We start from the raw sequence: 14,010 nt of genomic DNA on the forward strand, positions 1-14,010 counted from the left end.
TTCTTAAACATTCCACTCAGTTGTACTTGTCTTTAAAATGTGTAATTCATATTTTACACAGTTCGTCTTGAGACAATCAAGAATATAGTGATACACAATAAAAAAGCAGTAACATGGGCAGGAATGTGCACTACAAACGATCATATACTTTACTGAGATTATAAATAGAATCATGCTACAATGATGTTACCTTAGATTCTTGTTTGATCGAAATTCAATGTCTTTTCTCGACGATAATTTACATTTTGATCATTAAGAAAAAAATCGACATATTAGAAAATCAAAGTTCAAACATATGTCTTCATGGACGAAATCATCAGTGATTAAAAAAGTACACATTACAAATTTTTCAAACATATTTAATATGGGTGAATGTATTTTAAAGGGTCACACTGTAATGAATTGAATTTTACATTTTGAATTGTTTCATCAATTCATCATTGTTATAATTCATGATATCAGTTAAACAATCGTGGAGGTGACGATGAACCTCATACGTGTTATTGTTGCACTCATAAGAATCATGCCTATTAAGTAACTTATTAAGTTTATAAATATAATTAGGTATTCTATTATCTTTATCTAGAGCTCTCGCATTAGATTTCTTGAAACAGTATACGCTCAACAGCTATGCTAATAGATACTTTAATTTATAGAATACGTACTAGAAGGTCCTAGACACTAATCAAAACGCCTACTTGATGATATTTTGTTTGCAAACTGGTCTTGAGGTACGCGTAACTCATCGCAGTTAAAAACTTTGAAAAAGAAATCGTTAAACATGGCATTTCATCTTTTGAAAAACATGTTTACAATCATTAAGCAAGTTAGCAACTTACAGTTCACGATAACCTCCAGCTGTTTAGTCCAAAATCCAACTGCATTAAAAACAGTACAATTGTACGATCCTGCAAAGTGTCGTTCGACCGGTGTACTAAAAAGCGTTGTGCTATATATTGGGGTTGACCCAGCGCTCCACTTGGCATTGCAGCCTGGATTGCAGACGGGGCTGGAACAAGTGATGGCAGTAGGTGGCAATGTGTTCTCAGTCACTGTTAATGGGCTGCTGACTGATATGGTGGCTGACGATGGACCATCTGTAAAAGAGACGTAACTTATAAACGTTAATTTTACATGATTGCACAATAAACGAATTAGCACTCCGTTTAACGAACTGAAAAAACTCGCATTAATCTTAAGTTTAATCTTAACGTTTTCGAAAATTATGACATGTATCGTTGTTTCGTACTTTTGTGTTGTTGTATAGCCCCCTTTCGACCCTTGAACACGTCAACACGAACGAATGACGTCATAATTCACGCGTATGCGCGGAACATTTTGGCATTCTGGCGTATGTGCCCTTCAAACTCGCCTATATAAACGCACTATAAATTAGAAGCGCGAACACGCCATAAATGGATAAGTAAAACAAGGTTAAGTTTGATGCCTCTGATTTGTCGTTCTGTGTTTGAATAATTTTTGAACGTCACCAAAATGACAACACGAAAAAAGATAAATGTCGTAATTGTAAAACTTTGTGGCTATTGGTCGTCGTTTTAGCGCCATTTAAACCCGGTCAAACGTTGAGGTGATCGGGTAAATATCAGTCACCATAACTATTCAAAAACAGTTCTATATTTCCAAACTCTAATAAATTTTTTTTTATAAAAATAGAATTAAACCGATAATAAGTTGATGGTTGCGAATTGTAAACAAGTACAAACAGAAGAATAAAAAATCTCACAAATTGACATCTTCAATGCTAAACTATTGTTCGTATTTTACGTGAAAACGCAATCATGTAAATAAGACGTTTACAATGTTGGAAAATCACGAATAACTGCTTGAGTGTAAGTTCATATTGGTTCATTCGACACATGGACGCATTTCTGTTTCTGCAAACAAATGTTCGTTCGACCAAGACATAGAGATACAATAATTATTCCATAATGAAGGTGATGGAACTTAGATTTGTATAGAACATATAATTGTCGATCTATTGTTTATTTCATACCCATCCCAATAGTATGTTGTTCAATGTATGTTAAGGTGAAATGTATTAATGGAATTTTTTTTTACCACTAACGGAACAAAAGGTGTTTTCATAGGATTCATGTTCTGATAAAACTCTTATACATCCATCAAAGTTTGTCAAACGCACTCCAATTTAACTTTTATATTTACCAATAACAACAACATCTATTATTAACCATCTCATTTGATAAGCAGCTGAAATCTGCAATAGTGCTCACGACCCACCAAACCTTCGCATATTGAGTCAACATAGTTCATAGTACTTTAATATTTTCGTGGTGTTGCACGACAATTCAACATGCATAGATAAATAACTTACATTGTACGTTCATTGTGGTTGAGCTTATGATGGAGACTGACGCATTGAAGGTGATTTGGCAATACATTATCGCTGCATTCCAGTCCCGTTTTATATTTGTCAACTTTATGTTTTGTTGAGTTCTACTTCCGGGTATTGCTTGTGTTGAAGTCCAAATGTAGGTACACGCGGATGTGGAACATGTTGATAGTTGGCAACTAAGAGAAAGGCTGCTGTTTTCTTTCACCATCTGGTTGCCAATAATCGAAATAGATGGATCTGAAGAAGACATGGTTATTCTAATTATTGAGAAAACAGCAAATACAAAATGTCTTAAAATGAATGAAAAAGTGTTGTGCAATTCAGACTATGACAAATAATTTGTGTTGATTTTAAAACGAATTGCATTTAAATTTCTTGATTTCATTAAGCGAGTATAATTCTTTTAAAATATGTTCTAGAATTCGAAAGGCGATGTTTTTTTCCGACCCCATCGTTTTTATTCCTAGACGTAGGACACATAGGAAAATTAACACATGATCTAAACAAACCAACAATCTTTATTCAACTGGTTAAATATATTCATGTAGACACAATACACTAACCCGATATCCGGGAATTTAACTCAGCTAAACATAACGTTGACAAATATAAAATGGGACTGGAATGCTGCGACATTTATCTCAAATGCACAAAACAAGTTTTTGTTTATCAAAGGCGTGCATTTTCACTGTATTAACAGGCATGATAGTCTTTACAAAAAGATTTTATAATATATGTTGTCTAATATTGAGCTATGGAGACTATTTCTGAAAAGTACGTCTACTTATACCTATTAAGTACTGAGTCCTATAGGTGAATCGTATTAGTTGTAGAAAAGCGGTAGCCTTTGATTTTACATATGCAATTGATAGATATATAAATGAAAAACAGTGTAATTTAAGAGCAACTAGTGTATATTATATTTACATTCACTATTGTAGGTTAGCTGTTGTTGTTGTCGCTGTTATGATATATATACATATATATATATATATATATATATATATATATATATATATATATATACCTAAATATTCATATTTGAATCTTATGTATTTTCGAGGTAGTTTCAAAAAATCTTTTTTTTATACGGCTGATTTTAAATAATTGATTCAAATCAACAATAACCCTATCATTAAAGTTTTAACGCATTATGTTTCAGCTTATAAGCAAACACTTTAATGCAATATATTGGAAAATACACAACAACAATAATATGAGGATTACATACATTTAAAAATGGAACTATACTGAATCCTGTTATTCATGCACGATATACATCAGAATTGACCTTTGAGTACAAATAAAATGATTGTATATACTAATGCTATACAAGTCGCTGTACTCATGTGATTTGATACAAGTCGTGTTCACAACACGAAATAAGAGTGACATATTCAAACTTTATTTTTAATACATTTATAGCATAAAATTATGTTAAAATCATTTCATAGATTATTAGTTTAATCATGGTTCGAAACGTTCATCGGATATTGCGGGCTTTTGCTGTAAAAAATATATAAATAAACTGGATCGCATTGTTTGACATCAAACCATATGTAGAAAGTGTATAATATCCGTATATTAACTTTACAACTCCATTATTTAATTTGGTGATTTTCTGTGCACAAATGAACTCATAACACCGTTATCCTATGCAACCAGAGTGAATCGTTCTACGTTAAAGTAAAATTCTCTTGAACAGAAACAATTGAATGCAAAATTGGTAAATAGCTATGATAAACACGATTTGTTTAAAGATAAAATGACATTAACTAAAGATGCAATTTAATTTTACATAATAACAAGATAAAACAAAATAATTCACTGATCACCTCAATGCCACCGTACTAAGACGCTATTATCTGCAAGTCTAATGCTCTCTAGTTTTAATGTGCATACGTAGTTTGTGCATCCGGAAAAAGCAGTTAACGTGAACATGGTATCAAATTAGAATGCACGCAAAGGGAAAGAAGCTGTATTTCTTTTGAAATAGATGATCAAAACGAGCCATTCCATGAAAAAAAAACTGCATGATATCAATGATGGCGTTATGGGAATCTTACGTGCACATCCTATTTTATGAATTTTGGCATTATCTGCTATGGTCTAAGGAACTTAAATGGAAGGCATATCCACATTGGTCCACCATTTACATAAGACGGGAATACAAATAAATAATTTATATAAATACACGCATTATATTTATCTAGGTAGGTTCTGTCTTGCAATGGCTCTCATGCATTTATTATATACAAGGTCTTTAGTTCATGTGTGGTGGACAGAAAACTGTTTTGGCAAAGAACCTTTTAATTATAAATGTCAGCTACAAAGATAAATTGTTAGAGTGAACTGCTGTTGTCAGTTTTGATTTAATAAATTTAGTTTGTTTACTGGGTTAAATTTTTACAATATTGCTTTATATACTAATTCATGTTAATTGAATAAATGCATTTATACAATATGCAATTAAGAGGTATAGTAAATATTGTGAAATTGTGGTATCAAATGATTAAAGTGTATAAACATGCTTATTTGATAATTTCTGTGCTGGAAAAAAAGTAATATAATATAGTACAGAGCGCTTACTAAAGTCACAATCCACTCCGACATCTTCGCTATGTCGACAGTTGTGAACACCCCAGTTAGCCCGGCAGTTGAACAAACGAGAATCAGAACCAGTACAGGTCACGATATTCAACCATATTTTGCCGGTACCCTGTCCATAAGCGGCCTGACCATGAACTGCAAACGTAGACCTACAAAGAGAGCCATCGTTAAATTCTTTATTATTTTAAAATATTTTTGCCATTTCAAGTTTAGAAATAAAACATGTATTGAGTTTATCTTTGTTTTATTAAGAAGAAACAAGACAGACTAATCCTGACCCAAGAGGAATGTTTTGTATTCTCTTGTTGATAAAACAAAATTATATAGTATTACATAGCAAACACTAAAACCTTCGATTTTAAGTTTCACTAAAACCAAAATAAAGAATTTAAATTACAACCAGAACGGGGCTTATTTTGACTAACTTTTATATAAACAAACTTAGTAGAAGGCCATTGAATGATGTTATATACAAAAATACCAAACATCTTGGCCTTTTTTGAAGTTTTCACTAATGCATATGCTCGTTATTTTCATATCGGAGCATTTTCGACCCCAAAGGCATGATTTGAAGAAAAAATAAGAAGCTTTTGGACTTTGTGGTTTCAGAGGAGCACGTTTTTGACTTTAAGCATATAAGCAAAAATTAATAACCCCATGACAGGGCTTATATTCATACACAAACAGACAGACAGGCAGACAGACAGGCAGACAGACAGGCAGACAGACAGACAGACAGACAGACAGACAGACAGACAGACAGACAGACAGACAGACAGACAGACAGACAGACAGACAGACAGACAGACAGACAGACAGACAGACAGACAGACAGACAGACAGACAGACAGGCAGGCAGGAAGACAAGACAAGACAAGACAAGACAAGACAGACAGACAGACAGACAGACAGACAGACAGACAGACAGACAGACAGACAGACAGACAGACAGACAGACAGACAGACAGACAGACAGACAGACAGACAGACAGACAGACAGACAGACAGTGTTTGTGTGTGTGAACTAATAGAAACACAATTATAGCAACACATTTTCGGTTTTCAAAGGTTTCGCAGAAAATAATTGGATTAGCAAAGTGGTTTTGTTTAGTTTTTCAAATTTGAAACGCTGGTGAAAACAATGGTTGAGTAATAAACTAATCAATAAAATCAAGTTTGCGTTTTCGGTGAAATGGGTTAAAAAGAAATACATTCACAATTGGTATTTAATTCAGTTTGAATCAAATATTTAATATTTCCTAATCCGAATTAAATAAATAGGTCAGTCAGGTTACTCAAATATGAGAAAATCAACGTATGGTCCTTCAGGGTTTGAACTTATTCGAGGTTTGGGTGATTAGAAAAGACGTTTTTATCAGGAAATTGCGTTCATTGAATACATATTTAGTTTAGTCTGATGTTTATTATTTTGAGATTTTGTCAGTTCAATGTATGTTTGTGCACTCATATGCTTCTGTTTTTTTATAATATGTAATAAAATAATAATAATGTAATATAGTATTCCACTAGATTGTTAGTATTGATAGAAATACCTTATATGGGAGAAAACATTAAACATCAATATAAAATGTTTTACGTGTATTGTCGGCATGTGGTAACATTTAACAGAAAAGGGTGAGCTAAACACTATATCATTAGATGCCAATGTTCAACTCCATACTAATGTTACAAACCCGGTATATCCCAGCATGCGACAAACGACCCTTGCTGCCAAAATGTCGAAGTTGTTATCGCAGACTGTACCCCACGTGTTGTTGTAGAAAACCTCAAGACGCCCCTGGCTAGGCCTGGATCCATTTTTTAGTCGAATATTCAGGGCTGAAAAGCAGACGTATTGCAATTATGTCGAAAGGGGATCGCAAGGGTTATATTACAGGTCAGACCAATACTACGTTTGGTGGCTTATGAGCTTTGTTTTGCATTAGGCATAATGTACACCGCCTACGTTGGTTTCAGAAGATGGTCAGCACTTGATTGGCAGATCACTTAAAGCTGGCGGACTTTCCGGTGGGTTCGAGGGAGAGCTTGTTGAGTAGCTCCTGGAAGTGCTCAATCCACCTCTTCTTCTGCCCTACGTCATCTGTTATTACTCATCCATGTTTGTCCCTTACTGGCCTCTCTGGCTTTGTAAACTTTCCTGCTACTATCTCTTGGTGATGGAGTACAGATCTTTAGTTCTGTTCTGATTTGATGCCTCTTCCACCTCTGTTTCAAGCGTCTCTATGTAGTTCCGCTTGTCTGCTCTAATACTTCGCTTGACACTCCTATTTGCTTCGTTTTTCTCTTCTTTCGCTTTCACTTTTGCAGCTCGTGTTCTGCTGTTGTTGACATATTTTCCTTCTTTTCTCGTCTTTCTGCAACTTTCTGAAGCGTCTCTGCTGATATCCACTCCCTGTGGGTGTAAGACTTGGAGCCCAGTACTTCTTGACATGTTGAAGTCACTGCTTCTTTCACGTTCTGCCACTTCTGCTCTATCGTCTCTTCTTCAAGCAGCTCCTCTAGGACCTGGAGAGAGTGACCCTGAACTCTTCTTGTTTCCAGGTGTCTTTCATTGCAACAGTGTTGTAACGTTGGCGCTGGCTGGGCCCGAATGTCCAACTCTTCTACAGCTTCAGTTTCAATCGGGCGACAAGGAGATGATGGTCCGAAGCCACGTCTGCTTCATGCTTGACACGCACATCCTGAAGAGAGCGACGAAACGTCCTTGCGAATCACAGGTGGTCAATCTGGTTCTCCGTTGACAGGTCTGGTGACACCCAATTTGCTTTGTGTACCCTTCTGTGATGGAAAACACTTCTTCCGATGACCAGGTTACTTGTGGCGCACAGGTCGGCGAACATCTCCCCGTTGTCGTTCGTCTTGCCTAACCCTTGCTTCCCCATGATCTCTTCATATCCTCTGTTGTCACTGCCGATCATGGCGTTGAAGTCATCCATGATGATGATTATGTTTCTCTTTGGTCTGTCTTGATGGTGGACAGTCTATTGTAAAAGTTGTCCATCTCATCCGTTTTACAGTCATTCGTCGGGGCGTAGCACTGGATTATGTCCACGTTGATCCCCTTCTTCTTTGTATGGAAAGAGGCCGTCATGATCCGTGGTCCGTGTGCCTCCCACCCGATTAGCGCTTTCTGTGCACCTTGGAAAGCATCAGGGCTACCCCCTGGGTGTGTGCATCTATCCTCCTGCTCATGCCCCGAAAACAACAGTAACTCACCGGAAGTCAGTTGCTTCTGCCCAGAGCCAGTCCATCTTGATTCACTGATCCTTAGGATGGTGAGGTTGAACTTCCTCATCCCTGCGGTCACTTGTGCTGTCTTACCGGTCTCGTACATGGTTCGGACATTTCATGTACCGATGGTGGCTGTGGTCCTGGTGAAGATGATGGTATTCGGCCTGATGGCTTCCAGTTGACACTGGCTTTCACCGTCCGGCGTCATACGTCCTCCAGCTGGAGGTCCACCTTTTCCCACGTCCGTGATGTCTGTTATTATTCTGTTTGGCGTTTCTGTGCCAATAAGGTTTCAACAGTGTAGGGTAACTGGTCCTACGCCCATCCCTCTTCCTTTTTCAGCGCGGGCTTGGGACCGTCCTTGGCGGAGTTCAGATTTATTAATTATAATTTAATCAGATGATAAGTTACTTAAGGGACTTGTCGATTTCACGTTTTTTATTTCACTGTTTTTGCAGAACCCACAAAATTAGAACTATACATGACTCACTTAGATTATTTTTTAAATATATTCAAGATACTTTGAATCACGTAAAAAATAAATGAGTATCAAAAATATTTAAAGCAAGTGTTGTTTTTTTTCAACGGCAAACAAAAAAAATGAACATAATGCAATTATAATTAGTAGAATTTCATTTTAAGAAACAGTAATCTACTCTATATAAGCATAAAAAACAGGTTCGGCATATTTTTTAATCTTGGCTACAGAAATAAACAATAAAAGGGTTGTTTTATTTGTTTTTATGATTTATTATACAAAAATAACAATGTGACAGCTTTCCTAAAATTAGATTTGTTTATATATCATATTTTTTGCTTTAAATTATATATTGTTTTTGTGCCCAAATGACCCATTATGAAAACACAGTGAGTTCAAGTACGTAAGCAGATTTAAACTATTTAATGTCAAAACTAATACTTTTTTTAGTTTTCATTGAATACATTTCTTTTACTAGTTCCGTGAAAATGATTACTTAAAACACTAATGCAAAATTAGTATATGCATGTTCTAAAACAAAATGACGTTCACAGTTAAAATAAAAATTGCAACCTATCGAGATTAGTTTTAAAATATTCAATAAGAAAAGCATGTCTTCATCATTGTGTTCCATAAATAAAACATAATGAAAATATATTGTAGAAGCTCACTACACTCTACTCCGACATCTTTCTCATGACCACAGTTGTTCACATCCCAGTTGTTGGCCCGGCAGTGGGACAAACTCGACTCGGTACCGTTGCAAGTCACATCATCCAGCCATATAGTGCCAGGACCCTGTCCATAAGAGATCACATCCTTGGTAGCGGCTGTTATCATGTTTCTACCAAAAGACGTCAGTTAAGTAAGTCAATCAACACAGTAGGCTAAACGTGATATTATGCGCATCTAACAGTATATGCTATGTTTGTAGGTGTCTATCGCAATCGTTGTTGATTTTTGGTGTTTTCACTTCATATACACTTATATTTGTTAATGCAGCATCAACATACGAAAACAATATCCCAAAGAGAAAAATACTGCATTTGAATATCAACTCTACTTTCGTTTTGACAACTGACGACAGAAATGATGTGTACGATGTGAATCTAAATTTAGTATTAGTGCAGATTCGTTCATACGACACACGAACACTAACTCCGATCCTAATAAAAAGACTGTTGCGCTCGGCTGAGAGGACTGGGTCAGTCATGTAAAATATCGAATATAATATATATTTTTTATAAACAACTGGTAGCAAGATGAATTGTAGATAATTGGTCAATTACCACATTTTAACTAATCCTTCGACCTGTTAATTATTTTCAGCTCAATTCAACAGTGAAAATTGCGCATAATACAGTCTAACCTGTCAATAAAGGCCCTTTAAGGGGTTTGGTCGTTGTGGTCTTTGTTCACAGGTGGTCTTTATTCGCAGGGTGGATTGAAACTTTGCAAAACATGCTAGTAGGATTTTAACAGGTACCTTATGTATGTATGTGCTTAATTGCTTAAATGGTTGAATACTTATGCCTGTATAATGTCATAAAGGATTGAAAACACAGTTTTGATTTTATATTTATTATTTTAATTTCCTTATGTTTTTATTATTTATTTCATTAATCCTATCATGTATAAATAACTATTGACATATATGAATATGTACATTATTTGAACTGACCAATTCCGTATCAACAATCTTTGCACGTCTTATCACGGAGAAATTTAAGAAAGGAATGAATATCAAAATGTATGTTTGTAAGGGGCATTGTAATTGTAACGAAACCGTAAATTTCCTTAATGAGTTGATGAAAGCCCCAAACTTTTGTTTGATATTTTCGGCAATTAGTACATTAAACACGAGTCACCAAAATACAAAGGCCACTTCTAATACTTTCGACAAACTGATAAATGCATAAAAGAAGCAGGCGGCTACCAATTAGCAATGTGTGTTAAGTAAACAAACAACTGCTATCGAGTACAGTAAGCTTTCACTTGCCAATATCTCCATAGCGACCGACGAATCTACTGGTTAGATGTTTATCAATTGACTATTAGAGCGCCATGGTGGCCATTTTTTGTTATTGAAAGTTGCGAAATCTTTGATTTTTATGATTGAAGTGGTCTTTGTTAGGTATCAAAATGGACATTTGGGAATGTCAAATGGCAGTCATTGGTCTTTGTTCGCAGGTGGGCTTTATTCGCAGGTACAATATATAGTGAAATCGTTCGTGTTCGGGAGGAAATCGTTGTGGTCTTAATGGACAGGTGGTATCTATTTAAAGGTGGTCGCTGGGACAGGTTGGACTGTATCACTTTAAGTTGCTTTATTATTACTTATTTTAAAGAAAATGTTACAAGCCGGTCTATATATAACATTCTAAGCGAGCCTTGTTTCAAAGTAACCAGTGCAGGTCTTGCGGACTTGTGCCTTAAGATATCACTGAGGTTGAATGAATAAGTAGTCAAAAATTTATTGCCACGCCGTTCCGATATTTTTCAAAGGTTTTACAGACACTCGATTTGATAATGTAGCCAACGCGTGTGTTAACATCTTCAATATGGGCCTGTTATTGGTCAATACAGTCATTGATTTATATACTAATTGATAAGATCAACATTATGTTTTTGGTTAAAATGGTAAAATAAGAAAATATTCAAATTGGTATAAACTTCAATATCGTATTAAAATTTCAGTTTTCAGTAATAACGATAAAATAAAAAACGTTTATGTAAGTATAAACATGTTTATCAGAAAATCAACGTACAATGTACTATCCTTCAGAAATAGTACTGAAATAAGTAGCGGGAGCGATGAGAAATAATCTAACGTACCTTTTGTTATTGGGAATTATATTTTTTTTATACAGTTATTGTTGTTAACTGTTGCTTATTTTTTTTTTATTCTGTCTGTATTGTATATTTATATGCACTCATACACTGAACACATATAGTACTATTGATATTGTTTTTATTAAATGTGATGTATTTAGCTAGAGTTATAGAGTTGATAGAATGATCCTATTTAGAGGACTATCAACAAAATGTTGTCTCCTGTTTTTTCCACATTTCGAAACATTTAATAAAAAAGAAGCATAAAGCAGAAAACAATTAGTGGAGACGTACTACTGGTCTTATGTTTCTCTATCTATGGTATCAGCATTCAAATACAAAATACATATAACTTAGTCAAACAAAGGATAAAAGCACCTGTTTCCAGAAACACAAAATGTAAAAATTACAAAGTGCAAACAAAAACAAGAGGGTCATAATGATTTACCCAATCTTTCACCTGAATTCATATTCATACGTTAAACATTTCGAAGTGATTTTATTGAATTCTTTATGTAATATGTGACTCTTAGCATGTTGCAAGCTTCGATTTCTGAAGCATAATTTAAACAAACGTTAATATGACCACTATATAATGCTCAATAATATTATTTTGTAGATAAATATTAAGAATTAAAGTTCCTTCATGGAAGGGCACAGGGGAATGATTGAACAAAGTTAGAGGAGGACCATCTTATGATTGTTATGATTGAATACTTATCTTTTGACCATTTCAATATAAACATATAACGACAATAAATTACCACGAACCAAAAGGCATCATTTGAAGTAACTTGGTAGGTGACTACAGCATCATGTTGCATAACAAATAGTACAACGTTGAGTTCTGCCGTTTCAGAGAGGTAGATCTTTAAGTGTTTTCACTAAATACATCTCAGGAAAACTTTAACCCAAGAAGGATGAATTCAATAATATTTGAAGAGGACAACTAGACAAAGCTATAGTCAAATATTTACTTTCAAGCCTTGTGGTTTCAGCTCGGCATGTTTTCTTTTATTTCTTCATGTATATTCTATGTTAAGCTCTGATGACCTACCGGAGCGATTTGAACAGCTATTTAATACTGCAAGCGGTTAAGAAGAATATGTTGTTTGAAGCAAATTGTTGCCGACACACAACATATAACACACTACGACAGCTGATGGAGAGCTAATTATCATAATAACCCACCCTGGAACGATTCGTGCTTAGGTTAGCTTACAACAAGGTCATCAGATGCCGTGTTTGGAGTTAATAGTAGAAATATTACTAACCCATTGAATCCCAGCATTCGACAAACAACTATTGCCGCCGAACTGTTGAATTTGTCCTTACAGACTGTACCCCATGTGTTGTTGTAGAAAACCTCGAGACGGCCCTGGCTAGGCCTGGATCCATTTACTAGTCGAATATTCATACCTGCAACCGAAGAAAACGTATTGCAAGGTTGCCTCAATGAAAATCGGGTAATAGTTTTGATAAGAGCAGTAGTTACTCAAACATTTTATTCTGAAATTTGTTTTGAATGTGACATGATCTACACTGCATGTAGCAATAATAAAATAAAGTCAGTGACTTTACACTAAAATATGTGTCCTTTATTTAGGAATACATTATCACTAACCTCAGTGTGATAAATACATATTTCAAATTTATTGACATATTTAATAATTATATGCTTGTAAACAACGGCAAAACTGTTTATTGAACAAGAATGCTACTATATTTGATATAATTTAATCTTTAATCATAAAAGCGAATAACTTTTGTTAAGTTTGTTTTCTAATGAAAGTTGTTTATAATGTGTCAGTTTTGCTCAAAAGAAAATTTCATGTTATATTATGCTCTCGTTATTGTTGTTTGTATAAGTGTGCAAATGACCCATTATGAACACACTATGAGTTGAGGTACGATAACATATTTACAAATATTTAATGTGAATACAATTTACAAATCACAGGCAACTAATATGTTATTTCGCAAAAACAAACGTAAAACAAACAGAACTATTAATATACCAACATTTTGTCGAAATAATTCTAATCGGCTTCAATGTTTTTATATTTTGGTGACGATTAATGTGTTGATTTTCACTAAAAATATACATTATACAGACATTTGTTGACGGCAAATAAAAATATCACTTCATTAATCAGTTGCGTTGATGTATCACATCAAATGTAACAGAATAAACATTTAAAAATATTGTTATATTTATATTTAAAAAAACTTACCAAGAAATGCCAATGTCTCCAACAAATATGCATTAATATTTGTAACTTTTACATTGAATTACATATGACTCAAGCTCTACAGAAACAGGCATAATAAAACTCAGTATTGTTTTACACTTTAAAAAAATTATCCTGCATACATTTAATGGTTTTAAACTTGCCTTGATCTCTATAAACTTCTACTTTTATTTCGTAATACATGCTTTTTATTTCAGGATTTCCATTTCAGT

The 14,010-nt window shown here is 34.5% G+C and overlaps 1 protein-coding gene across 3 annotated transcripts in view; it reads right to left on the reverse strand.

Moving 5' to 3' along the window:
* The window catches only part of LOC127842789 (neurotrypsin-like), a 45,878-nt gene that overhangs the window by 11,785 nt on the left and 20,083 nt on the right, over positions 1-14,010 (reverse strand). For all 3 annotated transcript variants that reach the window (XM_052372502.1, XM_052372500.1, XM_052372501.1), the window contains exons 2-7: positions 12,821-12,965; positions 9,386-9,558; positions 6,679-6,823; positions 4,964-5,133; positions 2,354-2,611; positions 840-1,097 (exon numbers count right to left, since the gene is read on the reverse strand). In XM_052372502.1, the coding sequence (XP_052228462.1) occupies positions 840-1,097; positions 2,354-2,611; positions 4,964-5,133; positions 6,679-6,823; positions 9,386-9,558; positions 12,821-12,965 (1,149 nt within the window). The remainder of the gene's footprint in view (positions 1-839; positions 1,098-2,353; positions 2,612-4,963; positions 5,134-6,678; positions 6,824-9,385; positions 9,559-12,820; positions 12,966-14,010) is intronic.

Source organism: Dreissena polymorpha, chromosome 8 (genome assembly GCF_020536995.1).
Source record: "Dreissena polymorpha isolate Duluth1 chromosome 8, UMN_Dpol_1.0, whole genome shotgun sequence".
Classification (NCBI taxonomy): Eukaryota; Metazoa; Mollusca; class Bivalvia; order Myida; family Dreissenidae; genus Dreissena; species Dreissena polymorpha.